We start from the raw sequence: 23835 nt of genomic DNA, 5'->3' as shown, positions 1-23835 counted from the left end.
AGCGGGTGTCTGCTTTGTGCTGAGGGCCGCAGAAACAACAGACATTCCAGTGGGAGTGACGGACAATGAGGAAGACAGAGGAAGCTTGACAGTAAATTCATGATAGATGTTAAAGGCGGAAAATTAGAGTGTCGGAGGGCCGGGAAGTGCTGGGAGGCACTGAAGTGTCCCCTGCGGAGGGTAGGGAGGGCTTTGCTGAGAAGGTGGCCCGTCCAGACCATACCTGAAGAGGGAGGGAGCGCCACAGCCTTGGGGACGTCTGGGGAGTGGTCGGAGCAGCTGCCCTGAGCGGTGTTCCCAGAGTGTTTAGCCAGGAAGCCTGTGGGGCTAGAGCAGGGCAGGGAGGACTTGCAGGGCACCAGGCAGGAGATGGGAAGCCGAGGGGTTGGGCAGAGAGGTGCGGTGGCCTCTCCCACATCTTAAAGGCTCCCCAGGCTCTGTGTTGGTTGCAGATGGAAGGGGGTGGGGTGGTCGCAAGGCCCCTGCTTAAGAAACTCTGACCAGGAGGGGGCCTGGGCAGCGCAGGCTGTGAAAACTGGTCTGACTCTGGACGTACTGTCAAGTTAGCGGGGACCGAGGTCCTGATGGATAAGGTAGGGGTGGTGAGAGCGAGCCAGAGTCGAGGCTGACTCCGGAGGGGTTGAGCTCAGAGGGCGAACTCCTGTGGATGACGGTGGCCAGACACCCTGGGAGACTCCCTTGTCCAGCCCTTCCCCAGCCATCCCAGGATGCTTACAGAGAGAACCCGGTGGGCCCTTGCCCAGCACTGCCCCTCTGCTGACGCTGGCCGAGGTGCTGAAAACAGGGTGCCTGGGGCTCCTCCTGGCGGAGACCCCAGGAGCTCCCAGCGCAGGGTCAGTCCTGCCCCCCCCCCCCCCCCCCCCGCACAGCAGCGTTTTGGAGGCCAGGCCCTGGGGGAATGGGCCGAGGAGGGGGCTTTCCGTCACAGATTCAGACCGCCTGGGATGAATCCTGGCATGATGCTTGGCCTGTCTGCGCCTCAGTTTCCTTATCGCTGAAATGGGGGTCATAGCAATAGCATTGCTAGAATTGTGGTGAGGATTAACTGTTGAATACTGTCGAGGGGGTAAGCAGCCCAAGCCACTGTAAACACCAGCGTTTGCTATGCCAACAGAGAGGACTGCCTTGCCCACACTCAGACGGCCCTGACGGAGGGCTGGTTCCATGGGGGCAGTCTTCCCTGGCATGAAACCTGACTGCAGAGCTGAGGAGGAGGGACGCAGCCTGCCCAGACGGCCCTGCCTGGACCACTGTGGGCTGTCACTGCTGGCCGCTCTCCTGAGGCAGCCTTCCCCACCACAGACATTGGGGGTGCGGAGGCGGGGGCTGGTGAGCTGACCAGGTGTGGGGGAGCGTTGGAGGGTCCTAGGACCTCGCTGAGATGAGGGGGAGGCTCCTTCCTCTCCCCTACCCTACCTTGGAGGGGGATGGAGGGTGTCACATGCCTAGGGTGGCCCTACCGGGTGGAACTCAGGCATTTCCTCTCTGGCTGCTCCAGCACTGAAAATGCTGTCAAATACTAAAAGTCATGGTTAAAAATCCATGAGAGTTAAAGCCTCACAGAGGGATAGAAGGTGGGGGGAGAGCCTCCCCCTGGCCCCTTCCTCTCCTCCCCAGAGGCAACAATCCTGCCTCTCCCAGGAAAGTCCAGGCCTTTATGGGCATACATGCTCCCTGGAAGCCCAAACCTGACCTGCTGCATAGCGTGTCTGGAGCATCTTCCCAGGAGCCCCAGGTTTTGACTTGCCTCCTCTGTCACCAAGCATCAGGTGGTAGGGTTTGTGTCCATTTCCCTCCTGGGCCAGAGTCCTCGGTGCTTCTTGCATTCATATTCCAGAGGGCTCGGTGGGAGCACGTCGGGGTGCCTTCCCAGGCCTCAAATTATTGGATGGATGGGCTGGCCCCTTCTTTTCAAGTCTGGCTGGGGTGGGTTAGAGGCCACTCATGGGGGCTTGGGCCAAAGAGGGACTGGTCTGTGTGTGGAGCAGGAGGTGAGGGGGTGTCCCAGTGTCCCTGGCAGGTCAGGGTGACATGGTGGTATGGCAGGCCCAGGGCTCCCGACGCCTGGGGGTGGAATCTGACCATTCCAGCCCAGTGCCGTCCTGCCTTCCTGAAATACTGCCACGTGGAGTCTGATTGGAGGCTCAGCCCAGCAATCAATCCCATCGGAACTGCACTCTATTGCAGGGGGCTTTCTGGTCGGCTCTCTTGGCCTAGATTTCCCTGGGGACAGCTCTGAATGGCCACTGCGTGCTTGGTGAATTAAATGTTAAAAATATCTCCACAATGACTTTCATCAATCCACCGAGATGGCAGGAGGTCTCCTCCCAGAAGAGCCAGGTCCACCTGGGGGAAGTCTCCAGGTTCAGGGGATCGGAGGGGGTAGTGGAGGAAAGGTGGGCAGTCCCCCGGGGGGCCGCCAGAAGCCTAGCTCCTCCCAAATCCAACCACAGGAGCCCAGAGGAGGGGGCTGATGGGGAGACTCGGGACCCCCCAGTGGCTTACCCTGATCTCTGCCCCAGCCTAGAGGCGTCAGCGGGGGCAGGTAAGGGGGCAGCCCCTCCCAGGGTCTCTCTCCTGACCAGAAGCCTGGGTGGGGTCCAGGCACTGGTCATTGCCATCCTGTGGCCTGCAGATAAGGTGTTAATGAGATGTTGGGTGTGGTCAGGGGGAGACATGTCCTTCAGCTGACTTGGGGAGTCAGGGGTGGAACCGGGGGCAGGATGGTCTCACTGTCTGTAGGAGTGAAGAGATTCCACCATCCTTCCCGGGGCCAGAGAGGGCAGCTTGACCGGCCCAGCGGCAGCCCCCCAGCCACACCATCATGTTATGCCATCACTGACCATGGCCTCTGGAAGGACCCAGCGCCCTGACCTCCAGTCCCTGACCTCAGCCTCTTCTCTTGCATGTTTACCTTCCAAGTCCTGTTCAAGGCCCCCCACCCCCAGCTGCACCACCTCAGTGTTCCCTTACACCCACTCCCCTCTTCCTTAACTCTTTCCCCAAGGGCCTAGGTTATTTCGGGGACCCTGTCTACTCAACCCCCCTCGGCCTCAGTGCGCACTGCCAACAAACGGTGCTGAAGGCAACACACAGTGGGATCCCCTATCTGGCTCTGAGTTTGTGCCCTGGCAGAACGCCCTTAGTCCCATGCGCCCCATCCTGAAATCCGACTATAAATTGGCCTAATTTGGCTGAGCAGCCGGCCAGCAGGAACCCTCCACTCTTTGGGGATTTCGGGTCCGGGTCCAGGACAGAGAAGTTGCAGTTGCTGGCAGAATCGGGGTCCGGGGGTGGAGACGCAGAGACCTCAGCCGCTGTGGCGCTTTGGGGCCTTGGCGGGGTGAGCCTTGGGGGTTGGGGGTCCATAGCAGACGCTGGGGCGTGGTATGCGAGGCTTCCCGGGAGCCGCCCAGACGGGCGTTCTTGGGCACGGGCAGAGCGGAGAGCACAAGGTCACGGTTCCCTACGCGTCTCCCGGGAGCGGGACTCAAGTCAAGGAGTCGCCCGGACGGATCGGAGGGGGAGTGACTACGATACGCCTCCTGTACGCAGAGGATTCGGGGAGCCCCACTCAGCGCCACCGCCCCGTCCCTGTGCTCACGGGCCAGGACGCCCGGCAGGGGCTGCGGACCCAGGGTCCTTCGCCCTTTGGCGAGTACGCCCTCGGGGCCCCCGTCGCTCCTCCTTGGGTCCGCATGTCCGGTGTCTGGCTTTCCGCCCGGGCGGAGGGGGCGCTGTCGACGCGCGCGCGGGCGGTGCCGGAGCGCGTGGGCGCGCGGCGCGCAGCGAGCGCAGGGGCCGCGGGCGCGGACCGCAGATGACTGGGGCCTGGCGGGCAGCCCTGCACGGAGCGGGGTGCGGCGGCGGCGAGCGCGCGGCCAGGGAGCGCGCAGGCTGGGAGGCTGCGGCGGCGGCGGCGGCGGGAGGAGCTCCGGGCAGCTGCCCGCGCTCTGCTCCTCCATGGCGCTGCCCCGGCCGCCCGAGCCGCCCCGCGGCGCGCCCCGCAAGGCGCCCAGCTTGCTGGAGATGGGGGCGCTCTGTCTGGACTCGGAGATCATTCTGGGCTTCACCAGCCACCTCCTGCGGCGGCGCGCCAAGGTGAGTGCTGGGCGGCGGGACCCAGCGGGCGGCAGAGGCGCTGTCCCGCGACTTCGCCGCGCTGCTTCCGCGGCCCAGGGTGCGGCGCGGAGGACGCAGCAGGTCCTGGGCAGCGTCCGGCAGGCCGGGCCAGGGACTCGCTGCCGCACTTTCCTCATTAGTGCTGCCCCAGGGCAGGGAGCACAGCACAGGGACTCCGGTCGCTTTGGGCGCCTTGCAGGGGTGGGAGAGGCGGGGGATCGGGGGTCTCGTGCCTGATCCCGAGTCCCTGAGGTCATTCCAGGTCCCGCGTGCACCTCTATGTTCTGCGGGACTGTGCTGGCCTCCTCCGGGCCCCCGGGTGTAGGTTGTGAGCCTGTGTTCCCCGAAGCGCTTCACGGTGCCGACAACTGAAGTTGCTGGCGTGGCAGACCCCGGGGGAAAACCCGGGGCTCCTGGCGTCAGTGTATTTCTAGGGGTGCATGTGGGGAGTGTGTTATAGAGCCGCGCTTCCCGTGCCCGGTTGTGTGTGTGCCCCAGAGCAGTCGAGAGGTGGGAGACCGAACTGTTTGCAAACAGTGGCGGTGTGTGTGTGTGTGTGTGTGTGTGTGTGTGTGTGTGTGTGTGTGTGTGTGTCCCGGATGGGGTGTCCCCAGATCCGGATGGAGGTTGATGCCCGCTTTCCTTTGGGAGTCTTGAGATGAGGTATAAGAGGGGAAGAGCTTCCAGCCGTGCACCGGGTGGAAAAGGGCTGGAGGCTGTGGGATCGCGGAGTAAGAGTGGGAAGCCCTGCCCACTTTATTTCCCCCACCGCGCCACGTTGCAGGTCATAAAAGACTTGAGAAACCGGGGGAATGATCTACCCCTCTCTTTCGGGGAGTGCATGCACGGCCGGGGAGGATCTGCAAGCAAAAGGGTGGTGGGCCAAACGTAATGAAGGGATCTCTGTGAGGTGCTCAGGAAAGGCGGAGAGCAGCTTGAATCTGTACAGGCTCACTGTGTGCGCGGTGAGCCGCGGGCTGGGACCGCTGATCGGGTCAGGACCCGCCTGCCAGCCTCTGCACGGCCTCGGCCTCTCCTAGTCCCTGGACGGCTGGCGCCAGGCTGCTCTCGAGCCTCAGGGCGGCGGATGCGCGGCGGCCAGCAGGGGGCGCGCGCGTCACAGGAAGTAGGCGGCAGTGCCAGCCGAGCCCGACCGCGGGTTTCGGGCTGACCCACAGCCAGGACACGAAGCCACCTGCCGCTTCGGATAGCGGCGACTCCTAGGGCCGGCCTGGAGGGGGAGCAACTGGTCCCCGAGGGTGGGGGGTCGGGGGCCGGGGCGACCTCCCAGAAGGAGACAAACAGGCAATTAATTCCGGAGCTAAGTTCCCATCTGCCAGGCCGGCTGACAACAGGTCCCGCGCACCCCCCCAGGGCCAGCCGCGCCACCTCCTCTCGCCTCCCAGGCGCCCACGAGCACACCCACCTTCGTGCACACGCGCGGCTGCAAAGACACGCGTGCCACACGCAGACACGCCTAGACACAGATACACTGGCACAGGCGTTGCTCGTTCTGAGGCGCAGACCACGATGACAACTCACCCACGCGCGACAATTATATCTAAAGTGTGGGCAACGACACGCGGAGTGCCCTGGATCTACAGGAAAAAGCAACTGGGAGTCCGGGGTTCCCCTTCGCTGTGTGACCTTGGGCAAGACCCTCCCGTCCGCGGCCTCAGTTTGCTCGCTGAAAAGTGGAGCGTGGGTTAGCGCTTCCCCGGAGACGCGCAGATCCCAGCGTCCGGGGAGAGGAGCTGGAAGGCGCATGCGCGCGCGTACGGAGCATCCCACCGCTGCCCCCAGCGCCCCTCCTTCGGGCTGTGACTCGCCTAACAGGTTGGGGTCCTTGCAGTGGGAGGGGCCGCGCGGCGAAACAGGACCCCTCCCCCCGCCCCGCCGAGCCGAGGGCTCCTGCGCGGCGGGACAGCCCTCCCGCACGGGCCCCGCCCCGGAGCCCCGCCCCGCCCCGCCCGCGCCTGCGAGCGCGCCGGCCGACGCCACCGCGCGCTCTCCGCCACTCGCCCGCGGCGCGAACTTCGGAGCGGCGGCTAGGGCCATGGGGGCGCCTCCGGGCCGGATCACGTAGCCGAGGGACCCCCAGAACACCCGCGCGGTCCCGGAGCTCCCGCCTGGCCCTTCCTGCGTCCGGGCCATGGGCGGCCGCGGCGCCCCACAGTGCGCCGCACAACCCGCGGTACGCGCGGCCGGGCGCCGAGAGGGAGGCGGCAGCGGGGGGCCTACGGGTGTCCCGGGACGGAGCTCGGGACGCCCAGGATGCTCTCGGGGAGCGCGGCACCCCCCGAGGACCGGGTCTGGAAAGGGTGCGGGGAGCGCCTGGCATCCTGCTGGGGGGGACCCTCACGCGGACCCCCCGGGATGGAAGGGGAGGGTGGGCGGCAGGTTCGCGTCCGCGCGCCTAACTTTGTCAAGAGTGCGTCACTCTGGGGCCGGGACGCGCCGAGGTCTGGAGTTGTCGGCGCTGGGTCCCGTGCTGGCGCCGCCCAGAGGCCCGGGCTGACTGTCCCCTTCCGCCCCCGCCCCCGCAGGTGGCGGAGGGCGGCCCGGCTCCCGAGCTGCCGCAGCTGTTGGAGGTGTCCCCCCGCAAGAGGCTGCCTGCCGGGCCCGAGCAGGACCCATTCGGCAGCCGCCCCGCGCCCGAGGGCGCCGGGGCGGGCGCAGAGCAGGGCCGCTCGCCGGGAGGAGGCGGCTGGTGCCGCCACTGCCACACAAAGCTCGCTGAGCTCAAGCGACAGGCGTGGAAGCTGGTCAGCGGGCCCGGAACACCCCTCCGGGTAAGTGGCCCTTCCTCTGGCCGGCCTCCGCGGCAGGGCCCACGCTGGAGCTTGGGAGACGTGGGGCGCAGAGGGAGGGAGTTCCCACCCAGTGCCTTTGGGCCAGTCCCCGTTCCCTCCGGGACCCAGTTCTCCCGTCTGTAACACGGAGTGGGTAAGTTGGGGCAGTTCGTCCTAAGAGGACCCCGCAGTCGGGTCGGAGGGGGGTGGGCAGGCGTTTCTCTCCGGAGCCGCAGATGTCCCACAGCTGGAACCACTGTGTCTGCGAGGGGGAGGGGAGAGGGAGATGGCAGGGCCTCCGCCCGGGGCGGGACAGCTCCTGCCCTGCCAGCAGCGGGAGGTTACTGGGTGCGTCCTCACCCTTAGGGCACCTGGGCCCCCAGCCAGGTGTCTGGAAATTGTATACCTGGGGCAGGAGGGCTTGGAGGACCAGAGGGTGGGCCTGCTCCCTCCCGAAATCGTGAATAAGAATGGTGTGTGGGACACTGCCCGGGGCTCTGTCACCCTAGGCAGCGGCCACCCCTCTGGGAATTGAGTGGCTGGGCCCCTGTGTTCCCCAGGCTGTGGCCCCAGCAGCCAAGGTGTTTGCCAGAGGAGGGGGCTCTGCCAGATTCTTCAGCCAATGGGCTTGTCCTGCTCTTGGAAGGAGCTGGGACCATTGTTCAAGGAACAATACGCTCTGGAAGTTTGTGCAGCCTGGGAAGGTGGGGGTCCCCAGAGGAAACCCTTCCCGCCAGACCTTCAGTCTTTCTAAAAGTGTTCCTGGGAAGTTCATACAATCCCCATTGAATCTAAATATAGTTCTCAAAGGGGGCCTTGCAGTCCCGGGGTGGGGGCAGACCCTGGGTCCTGGGGTCCCGTGGTGTTTCTCATCTAGGGTTGGGTGGAGTGTGTGAGCTGGTTTCTGGCTGGGCGCCCTCGCTGCAGCCTGGGGACTGGCCCCTGTGGTCTGTCCAGGTGGGGGGCCTGGACCCTCCTGCGTCTGCTGCTCTGAGCAGCGTGCCGTCCTGCCAGACTCTGTGCAGATGGCCCGCATCTGGTTGGAAGGACACCAGAGGACGGCCAGGGCCCGAGGAGGGTGTGGTTTGGGACAGGCTTCCTGGGGGTCTGTCAGAGCTGCCAGGCCACCTTGTGCTCCTTTAGGGGAAGCCGAGGCCAGAGAGAGGAGGGGCTTTAGCAACCGAGCTGGGCTTTGCCTGGTGGCGCTGGACGTGTGGCCAACTGGTTGCAGGTGGGTGGGGGGTCTTGGGGGAGGGAGCTGTGGGTCGCGCCAGTCACTGGTGGATTTGGGGTCTCATTGGTCCCTTCCTGCAGATGGCTCATCAGAGGGGCCTCTGGGCCACCCGGAGCACTCACCTCCCACTTCCCTGGCCTTCCCCAAGTCTGGCTTTTGACACTGGGTACCTCACAGTACCAGGTGGGGGCACCCAGGAGCCTGCTTGCCCAGAAGACCAAGGTCTGGGCTTTGTTCCTGCTCTGTGCCCTCCCCCCCTGCGTTTCCTCCTTTGTCAGGTGGGGGTGACCTCCAGGGGCCCACTGGGAGTGCTGTCCAACCTGTAGGGTTCTGTGAAGGCCTCATCATCCACTTTTTCTCTAGAGGATGGGAGCAGCACCCATGGGGACTTCAGGCCCTAGGGCTTTGGGCCTGAGACCCTGGGACTTCGGTGAGTGTCGTCCTGTGGGACCCAGATCTCCCTGTGTCCTGGCTGATGTGCAGCCTCGCTCAGCCTGCCCCAGAGCTTCCTTCAGGGGAGGCTGGGAAGGTGGTGTCTGGGCCACGTGCTCACAGCTGCTTCTGCTTTGGCTAGCGAGGGAGGGCCTGCGGGGCAGGGGGGAGCCCGTGTGTGACTGGCTCTGGGTGAGCCCCAGTGAGCCCTCCTCAGAGCCTGGCCCACGGTCCGGGGGTCACTGGGCTCTGCCCTGGGGCTGGTGAGGCCCTGGGATGTGGAGTGGGCTGTCTAGGAGTTGCCCTGGGGCCCTTTCTTCATCCGGAGGCCACCCCCAGCTCACCGGGAGCTTAGCCTAGCCCCCTAGGTGCGCACTTGCATCTGGGGAGGCAGCTTGGTGGGCTTCCACGGCGGGGGCTGGGGTGGGACTGGGACCCCAGCCTGGCTGTTTGAGGCCCTCACCTTGGGGGCCCCTGCCTGGTCTCAGGTGTAGAGGGAGGCTTGAGAGGCTGGGTGGACAGTCGTCATCCAGCCAGTCTGAGGTCAGCTCGTCTTCTGCCCTTGGCGTCTCTGCTGGGGATCGGTCCCCAGTTGTCTCCTGGCTCCTCCTCCTGCCAGTGAATGGCTTCCGCTCTGGGGCCTCGGGCAGGTTCCAGGGGAGCGAGGGCCTCATTCCCGCTCAGATCGAGGGCCACCTCCACGCCTGCCTCACAGGTGCACAGGAGACGGGTCTGGCATGGGGTGTCTTGCACACCTCAGTTGCTTTTGCTGGGACGTGGGCTTGGGGGTCCCCCTGTGCTGGAACTGCTGCCTATAGGGGTCGGACACGGCAGTTAGAGCCCCGTCCCGCCCGAGGAGCCTGGGTGCAGGGCCTGCCTCTTGCTCACCGCATGCGCCCTTTCCTCCCTGCTCCTGCCGTGGCTTCCTCGGGGCAGCGAGGGAGGCTGTGGTCTCCAGAGGGAGCCTTGTCCCTGGGGAGTGGTGGGACTGTGTCCTTCCCCCTCTCTGGGCCCTGGTGTTCCTGGAGGTGTGCACTGCCCACCAGGGTGGAGTCTGGGAGACTCCTGTCTGAACTGGGAAGGGTGGCAGGCCTAGCGTGGAGGGGGCATGGGTCCCGCACTGTGCCGCCGTCTATCTGCACCAGGGTTCCCAGGCCTCACCTCTGGGTGACCCCTTCCTGGCCCCTGCATGGCCTGGAGTCCCACCCTCTGACCTGTCCTCCCGTGGCCTCTATGGGCGTCCTCTGCCTTGGGCCCCCAAGTCCCCCAGGGGATCCTGCCAATTCCCTGCCCTATTCTCCCCGCACCCCCTCACAGGTGCTGCCCCGTCTCTGAGAAATCTCTGCTGGTGCTCGCAGTGTCTGTCATGCAGGGGCCCACCTCAGTGCCCGCACCTCTGCACTGGCCACTCTGTACTCCTTGTCCCTTGGGCCAGAACCTGCGGACCGCATCCCTCCCTGCTCTGTGTCTTCGCTCACCAAGATGAACTGGCCCCCAAGTTCCTTCTAACTCCTTGCATCATCCCTAGCAGCCCAGGCCAGCTGCTGATGCCTGCCCCCCCTCAGTGTGGCCAGAGGGGATGCCCAGAACCCGGACCGCCAGGAGCCTCTGGCCAGTCTCTAGTCCTGCTGCCCCAGCCTGGCCCTGACAGGCCATGGCCTCTGAAAGGTGCAGCCCCTGGGCACAAGGGCCCCTCTACCTGAAGGTCCCCATTCTTTTCTTCATCCCATGGTGCTTTGCTACAAGCACCCCTCTTACAGACCCCCAGCCCCCAACCCTCCTGTGCTCATTTGGCAGAACCACAGCCAGAATGACCCAGTGCCCTGTGCGCCAGCACCAGCACAGCTGATCATGGTGGGGGGGCCTCACTGCGCTGACCAGCCTCACTCAGTTCGTGGTGCGGAGCCCTGGCAGCCTCTCGGAGGGCACTGAGCTCTCCCGAGCTCCCCTCCTCCACATCCTACCCACCTGGCCCTGCTCTTTCTCAGCCCTTCCCATACCACTTGACCACTCTGTGGTCTCTGTGTACAGTGGCCCTCCCCTAGGCTGGGAGCTCTGCCGGGGCAGGCACAGGGTCCAGGTCACCCAGAAGTGTTCGTTGAATGACTGAGTGACCACAGTTTTCCTTCCACACCCCATTGTATTTACCCGGATGGCTGCTGGGCTGGATTCTGTCTCTCCCCACCCCCTGCTCCCCAGACTCCCATGTAACTCCCATGTAGGATGGTGATCCCCAGTATTGAGGGTGGGGTTCCTGCTTGGGGATCCTTCCAGCTGCCGCCCAGATGGTCCTACAGTGGTGGCGACTCCTCCAGAGGCCCTGTGACATTTGACGTGTCAATACCGGTGCTGAATTGATTAGCGCCCCTGATGGGGGACGTGATCAATTCCCATTTAGCTCCTGCAAATCTCTTGCCGGCCCAGGCAGGGAGTCTCACCCTCCTTGAGCTCCAGAACTGCTGCTGTGGTGGCCCCTGCCCCCCGACCCATTGCAGTCCCAGTCATGGCTCACGTTTCCCCACCAAGCCGGGCAGAGTCTGAAGGCGGTGGGGCCACGGGCTCTTGTCCTGTGCACAGCCAGGGTGACGTGACCTGGCCTGGAGGTCCTCCTGCCTCTCTGTGGGGTCTGGAGTGGGGATGGTGGTTCCGCCGGCTCTCCATCCCGTCTGTCCCCCCGAGAAGCCTCCAGCCATCCATGGGTTGGGGGGGGCACTGTCTCCCGTCCCCACAGCCCCCAGCTCTGTGCTGATGGGTGGCGCTGGCGGGGTCCTGGCTCTGCTGCCCGATCACACTGTCGTCCTGGAAGGGCAGGGCCTGAACCCAGTTGGTGTCAGACATTCGCCGCCTGGGGTCAGAGTCCCTGGACACCCCCTCCCCACTCCTTGAGCCTCACTGGCTTCTGGGGCCACCCTTGTGCCAGGGCCGTGGGGCCTGCCTCAGGGACCCACAGGGCAGGGCACCTGGGGTCAGCAGTGTCTCCCAGCTGAACCAGGCGGGCAGGCTCCAGAGGCAGCCAGGGAGGTGTGGGGGGTGGCTGCTCCCTGGGCTCGCAGGGGACCAGGTGACTCAGGTGGGAAGGTTCAGTCTGTGGGTCTCAGAGGCTCCCGGGCCCCTCTGGGGAACCGAGTCTGGGCAAGAAGAGGGAGGAGGCAGGGTCAGGGCTGACCTCACCGTCCAGCCTCTGTGAGATCTTGGCCTGCTCCTCCCAACCCTGAGCTGGCTGCTCCGCCCTGGACAGACAGTCCAGCGGGTGTCCTCTGCTGTCCCTGGGGCTGTCCTTCAGTCCAGCAGTGGAATGATGGCTCCTTGTGCCTCTCTGATGTCCCCACTGGTCCAGGTTTCAGGGAGTGAGGGTGGGCTTTGGGGCATGGGGTTAAGTTGAAGGGTTGTGAGCCACTGCCCTCCTAGCGTCAGCCAGAAGCAGAGGGGGAATGTCAGGAGCCCACAGGACATAGGCATATTTGGGAGTCAAAAGGGCTGGTTCTTGTCTTACACAGCAAAGGTCGTCTAGTTCCTTTTTCCCTTTGCCTGCCGGGAAGCTCGCACAGCTGTACTCTTCAGCTTCCGCTAACCACACAGGCCCTTCCTCACATGTCTGATGGGAACTCATCATCCCTGTTTGTTCTAATGTGATCAGCTCTCGTCAGGTGGCTCTGTTTCTGACTTACGCTGTGTGGTTCCTGGAAGCCACTAGACAGTTTTTGTGCAAGAAGGTGTATGGTATGAGTAATAAATAGAATAAAAATGGATTAAGTGTCCCCTTGGTGTATCTCGCCTCTGTCTGCTTGTTTGCCCCACGGGAACAGGGAACCCATGTGGTGGAGGGGCAAGTGGAAGCCAAGCTCGCTCTGTTGGGTGCCTGGTGGCAGCAGGCTGGGTGGCCAGGCCTCTGGGGGCCCCTGTGAGGGCTGGGTTCTCCCTTCCCTCCAGGCGACCGTGACAGCTGATGAGGCTCCTCTGGGCCGGAGGGGAGCCTGGGGCAGAAGCCTGCCCATACCAACCGCGAGTGGCGACTCCCCTGGCAGGCCTGGTGCTCCCCTTCGGCGCACAGCTCCCTGGGCCACGCCCTCACGCTGCCTCCCCTGCATTAAGGAGCACTTTGACTTACAGTGTCACATTTTGTGGCTGGGTGGCCTGAGAGCTCCACCCACAGGAGGCCTCCCTGGTGGTCTCATCTGGTGGCTCCCCTCCCCACCACCCCCTGTAGGACCCCAGGCCTCCGCTGAGGGGGCTGCACTGGGGTCGGGTTGGGCTAGCTCAGCCAAGTGCCCAAGGCTGGCAGATTTACGGTCCTGCACAGCCCAGTGCCAGGCTGCCCCCTCCTGCTGTTCCGGCCTCAGACAAATGTTCTTACACCTCCACGCGCCTTCCCCTCTGACCTCTCCTGATGGATGCCGGCCTGCCTCTTTCTGGGTGGAGCATGCCCTGCTCTGGGGGGGGGGGGGGGCTGCAGGGTGGGCCCCCCTCCCCCCTCCCCCCTCCCTAAATGTCTTGTCCTGGGCTCTCCTGTCCCTGTCTGTCCCTCGCAGCTGTGGTGTGGGGCCGCAGTCCAGCTCTGCACCCTTGGAGTCGCCCTAGCCCCACACTTTGGGCCACCCAAGCCCAAGGGATCATCCGGAAGCCACTTTGGCCTGGCCTGCTGGGTTGGGGCCCTTGGCTTAGTGTCAGCCCTCATGACCTCCTCCTGGGGATGCCCTCTCCTTAGCCCCCACCCCCTCCGTCCCCCACACTTGGAGCCCAGCTCTGCTGCCCAAGCTGCGTGGCCTGTGCCAGGCATCCTGCAAAGGGGGTATGATCCAGGTAGCCAGAGAGTACAGGGGCTCCCAGCAGTCTGGGTGTCTGTGGAGGCTGGTCACCCTGGCACTCTGAGAGGACTTGTCCAGTTAGTGCAGTGGGCCAGCAGGAGGCCTAGGGGTGCCTGGCAGTGGTGTGTCTTGGCATTGGACCTCACGACGATGCCAGGGGCCCATCCTGCCTGGTGTCTGCCTTCTCTGCTGGGTGCTGGTGAGGAGGGTCAGCTGGGTTTGTGCTGTGGGACCGGCCATCCCTGCGGGGAGTGGGACCCCTTCCCTCCCAGGATGCCCCTGAAGCCTGGTGCAGAGTGGAGCCTCAGAGGCGGCACCCCAGCAGGCAGGTCCTGACATTCATCTGTGTGGTCCACTGACCCTCCTGTCCTGTGGGGTCTTGTTTCCGGAAGGGGAGAAGGGGGCTGGGCAGGAAGGTGCCAGCAGTCAATCAACAGGCCTCTGAGCAAGTACTCACTAACGCCACCACCCCACCTAGCAAGGGAAGGAATAGCGGGCACGGGGTGTGAGTGACTTAGCAAGGCCACTCCCCTCCAGTGTTTGTGTTCTTAAACAAAGTGCAGTGGGCCCTGGGAGAGAGGGCCCTGGAAAGGGGCGTCCAGGAGGGCCTCACGGACGAGGTGGCATTTGATCTCAGAATTAGGCCCACACAGATGGGGTGATGGTCTCCAGGGGGTGGGGACATCAAGAGCCCCGAGGTGAGGAGGCCTGCAGCCTGTACGTGTCGTGGAGGGCCAGGCAGGGTGACGGGGGAGCCAGGGTGGGGTCCCAGGTTGGGCGACGGGGTACAGTGGAGCGGCACCCCGAGCCTAGGCTGTGGTGTCAAGTCCTTTGCTGAAGAGCAGCGGCCCTGGGCTCCCCTGGCAGCCTTGTTGGATGGGCTGGTGCCCGGACAGATCTGGGGCTGCCTGCATGCAGTGGCTCCCAGCAGAATGCTGGGTACCTAGGGGCTGCTGCGGGGCAAACAGCCTCATTTGGCTAATGCACCTGCCCCTTTCCAGCTGGGCCACTGGGGTCAGTGTCTGGTGTCCCTGGGGTGCAGACCCCTCCTGAGTGGCTCTGGGGACCCCTGGTGGGAGCCCAGCCTGCAGGGGCTCTACCTCCCGGCCGTAGTCTGTGGGGCCCATGGAGGATGTCGTATCACCCCTTGTTCAGATGAGCAGACAGGCTCACGGTGGGGGCTGCAGTCGGCACCCACAGAGTTGGGCTGAGAGCTGTGTCTGGGTGAGCTCCAGGCCTCCCCACCCCGAAGCATCGGGAGTGCCTCTGAGCACCGGGTATCCTGACAAAGCTAGCCTCCCTCACCCCCTCCCACTGAGGCTGGCTTGTAGGTCTGGCCTGTAGGCCCCCAGGCCCCCACCACCCTTGTGCTGGCTGTGGCATCAGGCAGAGGACAGGGGAGGCCATTGAGGGGAGGAGGGCTCAATGAACAGTGTGCCTGGAGATGCCCAGCTGGCTGGTGCCTGGCACAGGGCGGGTGCCAGTCAGTGCTGGGTAGGTGGGCTGAGTCTCCCACTCCCCCACCCCTCCCCCCAAAGAGGAGGCTGTGAGACCTTCAGAACTGCAGACAGATGGGACTGGACTGGTCTCCAGGGTTCTGGCTGGCGGGGCCCCAGGTCTTCCTGTGGGTTTGGGTGGGCAGGGCCTTGGGCTGGGCGTTGGCCTGTAGAGGCACCCAGCAGGTGGGAGGGGCCTGGGGATGGCTGAGGTGTGGCTGGTTTCCAGGCTGGAAAGCTGAGCTCCTGACCCCTTAGCCCCCAACCCGCCAGGCTGCACGCAACATCGGAATGTCCTTGACAGCAGAGCCCAGGAGGGTAGTGCCTGGCCCAGCAGACGAGGGTCCCTTCCTGGACCTGTTGTCAACTCCGGAAACTGGCTGCACGGGGTCATGGCCCAGCATGCTTTGTGTGTGGAGGGGAGGGAGGATGAGGCATGGGGCTGGGGCCCAAGGGCACCTGCGTGCTCATGCCGGTGGTGTGGTGGGCCGGGGTGGGGAACCCCCGGGCCTCAGGGTGTGACTCCAGCTGGGCCTCTGGTGCTGTTTGGCCTGCTAGTGGCCTGCCAGTTGGTGCTGGGGGTCCCTGTATAAAGATGGGGTGATGGGGGCCCAGGGTCTTTGCACCGAGTTGAGGGGCTTCTCTGAAATGGGGAGAGGATCGCCTCCCCTACCGCTCCTTTGATGGCCTAGGTTGGGGCTGGGGTGGGGCTGGGGGCTGGTTACTCTGTCCAGCAAAGTGGGTGGTCTGGTGGCCCTGGGCAGAGAAACCCGTCCTGGGGTTCACGGTGGGGCAGCCTCCCTCATGACTCCCCTCTAGCCTCGCACACAGGAGAAAACGAAAGGATTACTTAAAGCGTCCTGGAGACCCCAGGAACAGGATAAAGAACGGAAGCCATCGTTGTTAAGGGGGGAAGCTCCCCCAAACCCAGGCGGTGTGACGGGTAGGTGGTGTGCGGTGCTAAATTGAATCAAATTAAGAAAAACATTTCTTAAATGCAAGTAAAATATATGTTTAATTAGATCATAAAACTGGAAATTAAAAGTAATATTTTGCAGCCGGGTAATTACTGTCTTTCCGAAGGTGCTGGGCTCTAACGGCGGCGTGGTGGCCCAGACTCCTGAAGCCAGGGCCCGTGGGCCTCGGAGCTCCCGGGAGCCACCCCTGGCTGGGAGGGGAGACCTGGCCCGGCACCGTGAGGACTGCTGGCCGCGCTGAGGGCAGCCCAGCCGCGGGCCGGGTATGGGCGGTGTGGGAGGTGCTGTCTGCCTCTTACCTTCCGAGGGCAGGGGCGCCCTCCTGGGAGTGGCTGTGGCCTGTCCTTGCAGAAGCAGCCCCTACTGGAGTCTGAACACCCGGCCAGGGTGTTGGTGGCTGGGAGCCCCGCTCTGGGCCTGTGCCGCCCAAAGCTTACCGGTTTCCAGGTGGGGTCCTTCTGGTGTCGGGTGTGTGGTTCCGAGTGACCCGGCCTGTGGTGAGTGTCCCGTGCTGCTCAGTGGCCCTGCTCTTGAGGAGCTGCACATGGCCCTGCTGGCTCCGCCCAGTGCTGCCCGAGGCGCCCGCCCCGCGGGCAAGTCTCTCCTCTCTGGTGTTGGCTGGCGCCCATGTTTGAGGTGGTGTGTGACATGAGAAAGGTTGGAGAGGCGGCTCTGCCCCTCACCTGGGGAGGGGTGTCAGCTGGGCCCTGTGCATGGTGACAGGGAGGGTCCTCCAAGAGGTGGGCTTGGCTGCTTGTGCTGGGTTGAGGTGTTTGGCCCCAAGGTGGGCTCTGGCTGGGGTGGAGGCTTGGGTATGTCGCGTGGGTCCCCTGCGGGTTTGTGAAGCAGGGCTTGGGCTTCTGGGTGGCTGCGGGGAGAAGGGCGGCACATAAGCCCCCCATCCCAGTGCCATAGGCGTGCTGAGCAGGTGCCAGGTAGCCCCAGGCTTGTCTCCCTGTGCCGGGCGTGGGATGAGGAGTGCTCTAGCTTAGTGGCTGCAGACCCTGTGGTTCCCACCTGGGCGTTGATGCTGACCCCCGAGGCCCAGCGGAGCTGGGGCCTCCCTGACAGCTGCAGTCTGGAATCCTGGCGCCCCGCCCGTGGGGGTGGGGCGGGGCAGGGGACGCTGCCCGGCTTCCTGTTGCTCTCCCTGCATCCCCCTCCCCCGGGGCCTTGGCCCGGGCCCTGCCCCTCGGCACCCCCGCCCCCTGCTTCTGGCCTCCTTCCCTGCCCGCTCCTGTGCAGGCCAGGGAGGCGGTGCCAGGGGGGCTCCCCTGGAGGCCTGAGCTCCCCAAGACAGGCAGAGGCCTGAGAACAATGGGCTGCTGGGCCTGGGGGTGGTGGGCTGGGCCGCCTTTCAAGTAGGGCTAATGGCTGAGGCAGGCGCACTTCCTCCCCATGCGGGGTGCTCTGAGCAGCCTCCTGCTGAATGGAAAATCCGGAGTGATCAGAGCCTGACCTGGAAAACAGGCCCGGGGTGGGGGGGCGGCAGAGCCTCCCTGTGGCTCTGGGACAGAACAGCGCTCCGCCCAGGGCCCTGCGTGCCAGCCTGTGGTGGGGCCCCTGCAGCGTTTTCTGGGCCTTTCCCCACTGTGCTGTGGGACTGGCCATCCCTATGGGGAGTGGGACCCCTCCCCTCCCAGGATGCCCCTGAAGCCTGGTGCAGAGTGGAGCCTCGGAGGGGGCACCCCAGCAGGCAGGTAGGGCCTGACCTTCGTCTGTGTGGTCTGCTGACCCTCCTGTCCTGTGGGGTCTTGTTTCCGGAAGGGGAGCAGGGGGCTGGGCAGGAAGGTGCCAGCAGTCAATCAACAGGCCTCTGAGCAAGTACTCACTAACGCCACCACCCCACCTAGCAAGGGAAGGAATAGCGGGCACGGGGTGTGAGTGACTTAGCAAGGCCACTCCCCTCCAGAGTTTGTGTTCTTAAACAAAGTGCAGTGGGCCCTGGGAGAGAGGGCCCTGGAAAGGGGCGTCCAGGAGGGCCTCACGGACGAGGTGGCATGGGTGCAGGAGTGGTGGGGGCATCCACGAACAGGGACCCACACAGTGGGCACTTCAAAGGCTGCAGAGCCCCTTGGTCCCCAACCCCAGATCCAGGCCTTCGGAGGGGCCCGTGAGTCGGGCAGCCGGTGCGGCTTGGCCTGGCCGGGGCAGCCTTCCGTTCGAGCTGGCCTGCCTGGGTGTGAGGAGAACCGCTGAGACGGGGGCTCACACTGCAGGGAGCACGGTGGGTACTAGGGACCCAGGAGCAGAGCCACCACCGGCTTATGCTGGGCCAGCAGAGTGGTGTCCCCTCACAGTAGGGCCACCCTGCCACAGCTGTCACCCACTGGAGCCCTTCCAGTGACACGGGTCAGGCTTGGGGAACCTGGGTGGGTGAAGGGGATGCCCCCTTGCATGGTGGCCTCAGCCTCCTCACCTGAGAAGTGGGCGTGTCTGGTGAGGCCGTATAATCCCTTCTGTGGCCAACAGGGCAGCTGGACTGGAGCCAGGCCTCGCCTGTGGCCACTGAGGAAGGAAGGCTCTGGCTCTGCGGAGTGGTGGCGTGGGGAGGGCTGGGTGGAACAGCTGCCGACATGGAGACACAGGCCTGCTCTGGGCTTTGCTGTGTTGGGCCAGCACTGGGAGAGTCCTGGGTGGTTATGGCCACAGCTGGGCCGATGAGGGGTGGACCCGGCCAGGCACCTCGGAAGAGGCCACCCCAGGGAGGGGCTGGGGCAGAGCCTCAGGGTGGTCACAGGACAGGGTGTGGGTCCTGGGAATGTGAGTTGTGGTGGCTTCGCTCCAGTGAGGTTCCTTCTGGGGACAGGAACCCTCCACCTCCTCTCCCTTCCAGAAGTGTCACCACTTCCAGGAAGCCCTGACCTCCAGGCTAGGTGAGGGCCTCCTCTGGGCTCCCTTGGCTCCTGTACTTAGTGGTCAGACACTCAGAGAGACCCATGTGTCCCCCCAGTGCAGGGCAAGGGGGTGCTCGGCCCCAGGGGCACCCACCAAGTAGCACAGGCCCTTGGGGCCAAGTCCATGCTTGGGACCAAGCACGGTGGCCATCAAGCCTTGCTCCCTGCCTCCCTGCTGGCCTGCGCCAGTGCCTCTGTCTTCTGGTGGACATGGCTCAGGAGTTACCTGCAGTTTCCTCACATGGCGTGGCTTCTGGTGGCATGTTTGCCGCAGGACCGTACCGCGTCTCCCTCCTGATCCCCACCAGGGCTGGAGGCTTCACCGAGACAGGGGGAGGGTCTCCAGCCCCCCAGCCCCTCCTTGACCACGGTTGAGCCAGGGAGTCCCTGTGGCTCTGCAGTAGATGGTGCTTTCAGCTGGGGCGCTGGGGCACCGCTGTGGAAAGGCCCTGGCCTGGGACGGGGGTGCCCTGGTCCTGCCGCCGGCCTCCTGAGCACATGGCTTGGGCTGCTGCCTGCAGCTTGGTTATTGGGGAGCATGCATCTGCTTCGCCGGCTGTGAGCGAGCACAGGGATGGCAGTGGGAGGAGGCAGGCAGTTGTTGAGGGCACCATGGGCCTCACTATTAAGCTCTGATAATTATTTTCCTGCTGGGCGCATGCAGACAAAACCATTTGGAGCTTATTAATCAGATACGGATTATGCAGTGGGCACAGCATGAGCTGGCTGGCGCCATAGAGGGTGAGGAACGGGTTGTGGGGCCTGGTGCCCGGGCACTGACCGTCCTTGTTCCCTGTCCCCCAGGACCCTTGCCTCTCTGCTCTGCTGCTCGACAAGCTGCCGGTGCCGGGGGCCCCGCCTGCATGCCACCTGGAGGCTGAGCGCCGCTGTGATGTCTGTACCACGCACCTGAACCAGCTCACGCGGGAGGCCCTGCGGCTGCTTCAGGCACCTGCCAGCTGTGAGGATCCCGATGCCCCTCATGGAGGCACTGGCCTCGTGCCCCCCAGCCCTGGCGCCATGACCAGCCCGAGGGGTGTACCAGTCCCGGCAGGCCCAGCGGGGAGGCAGCCAGTCCGAGCAGGGCCGGACAGGAGGAAGGGGCTGGCCTGGCCACCCGGGCCCAGTGTCCAGGTGTCAGTGGCACCTGCCGGCCTCGGGGGGGCACTGAGCACAGTCACCATCCAGGCCCAGCAGTGCCTGGAGGGCATGTGGAGCGTCTCAAGGGTCAACCGCTTCCTGCCGCCCTCGTGCCTGGTGAGTGCCCTCAGCGCAGTGGGCTTCTGGCCTCCTGGGACCACCAGGCAGGGCCGATGGCAGCTGGGTCAGAACTGGGCTCACTTCTGGAGGTCCCACCCATGCCTCCCCAGGACCTATGGTGTCCAGGCTCCGTGGGTGCTGTGCAGAGTACACACCCTTAAAGCAGGGGGGACCGTGGGTGTTGGGGAGGCCCCTGGCCCTTGCTGAGGTCTACGTCCAGTCCACCTGTAATGTCACTGGTAGGCAGGGTATTCCCTGGAGCATTGCTCCCAGCACCACACCTGTGGTGGGGACCCACCTTGCTTCTGAGCCCACACATGGTGCAGTGGGCTGACGGAAGGGCCCTGTGGGCTCCTGGGACAAGAGCAGATCCTCACCCCATCAGGGCCCTGCCCCTCCAACTTTCCTGCCCCAAGGGCCATGGCCTGGGAAGCACAGACCTGCCCCGTGGACAGCTGGCCCAGCCTGGAGTGTAAGGTGATGCCTGCAGGTGGGGAGGCCCTTGGGGCTTCTCACGTGGGTCTGGCTTCTCAGAAGCCAGCTCTTTTCAGGTGACTGCAGAATGCTTCCCTGCCCTCCAAGGCTCCCCTCCTCAGGCCCACACTCACCCCCAGGAGTGGGCATGGCCTCTGTGGGACCTGCTCTGGGCACCAGTGGGTACTGTGCCTGCCCCACAGTCTGAGAGGAAGCCAGCTGTGGAGGGCAGAGCCGGGGCTGCTTCCCGCTGGCCCGAGAGCTTTGCTGGTGGAATCTGCCCCAAGTGTCCTCTGTGTCCCTGGTTCTCCACCTAGCAGAGGGGTGCCAGGGCAAGGAGGGCAGGAGAGGGCGGATTGTTGGGCTGGGGTTTCCTGGGGCAGTGGAGGGAGACGGTTTGGGTGGGCTGTGCTGGGGCTGTCTTGGGAAGCCTGTCCCCAGGAGGCACGCAGCTGCACAATTCAGGGGATACCTGCTCCTGGGGGCATCGCACCCTCAGAGGTGCCTGTCTGCTTGGTTGAGCTCTTAGGCTGGGGGCCCAGCAGTGCCCAGCATAGGGGTTCACCAGGCAAACAAGGAAGGAGCCACAAAGCAGAGGGAACCCCGTGGAGACCTGGAGGTGTGGTGAGCCCCCCGGAGGTGTGGTGACGCCCCTGGGATTGTGAATGAGGCCCCCTTGAGGTGTGAAGCATGGAGACCTTACCAGGAGGCCTGGCTGGGGCTGGGGGCCCCGGGGAGCCGAGGGGAGGGGCCTCGGCCAGGTGTGTCCTGATGGTGCTGCACACGTGTGTCTCTACATGGAGAAGCCCCCCGCCCCACCACATGATCCACCCCCGCCAGGGCCCCAGGGGCAGAGGTCAGTGGGCAGTGTGAAAACCTTTCCTTGGTGTGTTTTCCAGTCACTGCAGAGCTGGCTGAGCAGGCTTGCTCAGTGTCCCTGAAATAGAGTGGTGGGCAGATGTCTCCCACGGTCTCTGTACCCCCAGGGGCCCTGGGGCTGGAGGCATGGGGAGGGCCCCCGGAAGCTTTGGCAAAGTCCCATCCTGCCCCGAGGCGAGCCGGCCCGGCTCTGCCCCCACCTCTGGGCTTCAGGCCCCTCTGAGATCAGTGAGATGGCGTTGGCCGGACAGGACCTTTGATGAGACCCTTTGCTGGGAGCTGGGCCGCTGTGACCCACTGCCGGGGCTGGTCCTTCCGAGGCCACCCTGTTCTTGGGGCTTGGAGATGGGGTGTACAGAGGGCTCCCAGGAGAAGCTTCTGGACCTGAACTAGGCACCCTGGTGTGGCCTCCCTGCTTCCAGCTGCTCCGTTTATTAAGGCCTGGGGTGAGGCCAAGACAGTGGAGGCTGCCCTCTGCCATGCATCCCCTATAGCTCCTGGCCTGACTGCTGGGCTGCCCAGGAGGAGTGTTCTAGGGGCGCCACCACAGTGGGAGGCTTCCTGGAGGAGGTGGCACTGACCTGGGCACAGAGGGGAGTGTCAGAGATGGTGGGCCCAGCACAGGGTGTGGGGGGACAGCGAAGGGCTCCTTACCCAGGGGGGAAAAGCTGAGCCCTTCGTCGGCCAGGGCCTCGAACACCAGGCAGAGAGCGGCCTTAGCTCCAAGGGTGCCTGGGAGGCAGAAGGGGGATGTGGGCCGGCAGTGGGGGCCAGCAGGCTCGGTGTAGCGGTGCTGGCAGTCCTTACGACTGTGCTCGTCGGTGCGGGGAGGCGGGGTGGTCCCTGGCCTCCTGCCGGCAGCCCTGCTGGCAGCCAGCACACCGTAAAACACGGACATTTAAGGCCCCCTCTCCATTTCATGTGTGCATTGATTGCGTTCAGGGTGGGTGGGAATGGATTTATAATTAGACAACAGTCCTGGCAATCAATAGGGAGATTATTAGAACCATAAATAGAACTTTAAGACTCAGATGAGGTAATTTCCCTTGAACTAGGGCATCAATCATTAGGAGTGGCCCTGGAATGTTAGGATATTGTGTGTTAGGCTCCAGAATTAAATACTTCTGGAGGGACGTGCTGTGAATCCCCACCGCAGCCCCGCAGTGGTCCTGGGTGCCACTGTTCCCAGGAAGACGTGGATCTGGCTGGCGGAGTGGGCAGGGGCTGCCGTCCTCTTTGTCCCAGTGCCCAGCAGGGCTGCTCCAGAGACTCCAGCCCTCCCGGAGGGGTGGTCTTTGGAGGGGGAGGTGGGGGCCCAGAGCATCCTGGGTGCTGTGGCCTTGAGCCTGCCCCGTGGCCCTACTGCAGGTCAGGCCATGGGTGTGGCCACGCGGGGAGCCCGCGTCCGGGGGAGCACCCCCCGCCAGCCGTGGCTGTGATCAAGGCCACGGCCCACTTCCCGAGTCTGGGGGCCCAGTGCTCAGCCCCTTCCGGGTTCTCCCCCCTCCTGGGCGTGTGCTGATGCTTCCTGGCTGTGGGGCCCCCCGGCGGGATGGCCCGGCAGTTGCTTTCCAGACTGTCGGCGAGGCAGCGCTGCGGCCACGGAGGACGGAGGTGCCCGTGGGAGCGGGGCTTCCTGTTCTGTCGCCTGCTGTGGCTGCTTGAGAGTGCTGGGCGACAGCGGTGGGGCCACCGCAGACCTGCCGCCCCGGCCGGCTCTGCTGGGACTCGGCTGTGAACCGCAGCGTGTCTCCCTCGTGCCGACAGAGAGCCTGTCAGACATTCACAGGACACCTGTGCTCATTGACAGCTCGAGGCCACAAGAGCCAGGCTTTGGCCTTCTGACCTCACAGCGGGCTGGAGGTTGTAGCGCCATCTGGGGTGGCCGAAGGTGGGCCGAGTGGCAGGGTGAATGACCCAGGACCAGAGAGCCTGTGCAAACCCTGGGTCCTGTAGACGTGGGCCAGGCCCTACCTGGGCTCCTGGGCCTCAGTGTCCAGACAGCAGGTCCCAGAGCAGAGGGTTCCTGGCCAGCTGTGGGGGAAGGGGCACTGAAGGGCCAACCTTGACCAGGAGGATGGAGGGCTTCCTGCAGGAGGTGCTGCATGCTGCTTGGATATACAGAGTGCGAGGTGAGGTCATTTTGGTGGTGGCCTGGGTGGAGCCAGCCTTTTCCTCTGCCGTGGATGTTGGGTGGTACTGGACTATAGTGTTGCTCCTGCTGACCCCTGTGCCAGCCTGCTTGTCTCCCCCTTCCCATGAGCCCTGGAAGGGTCCCTGGGGATGTGGATGGGACCATGGAGTGGAGGTTAAGACAGCCCCTTTCCCTGGGAGGCTGCAGAGAAGTTGCTTCTGTGATGGGCAGACAAGGTCCCGCCGGAAGTGAGGCGCTCCCAGTTGGAGCCCTGGGTTGGGGTCAGGGGCTGGCCGAGCTTTGAGGGGCAGG

At 64.6% G+C, this 23835-nt stretch overlaps 1 protein-coding gene across 2 annotated transcripts in view; it reads left to right on the top strand.

Annotated features, from left to right (window-relative positions):
* The first annotated feature begins 6120 nt into the window (after positions 1 to 6120).
* Positions 6121 to 23835, top strand: part of KIF26A (kinesin family member 26A) — a 40775-nt gene continuing 23060 nt past the window's right edge. The window contains exons 1-3 of one of the 2 annotated variants that reach the window (XM_036882187.2): positions 6121 to 6337; positions 6690 to 6935; positions 19581 to 20033. In XM_036882187.2, coding sequence (XP_036738082.2) covers positions 6296 to 6337; positions 6690 to 6935; positions 19581 to 20033 — 741 coding nt within the window. In that variant the 5' untranslated portion in view covers positions 6121 to 6295. Of the gene's footprint in view, positions 6338 to 6689; positions 6936 to 19580; positions 20034 to 21477; positions 23522 to 23835 lie in introns of those variants that run through there. The other variant, XM_036882190.2, reaches the window with a different exon arrangement.

This window comes from Manis pentadactyla, chromosome 11 (assembly GCF_030020395.1).
Source record: "Manis pentadactyla isolate mManPen7 chromosome 11, mManPen7.hap1, whole genome shotgun sequence".
NCBI lineage: Eukaryota > Metazoa > Chordata > Mammalia > Pholidota > Manidae > Manis > Manis pentadactyla.
Note: the sequence above shows the minus strand (reverse complement) of the source record. Positions and strands in the feature narration are given on the sequence as shown.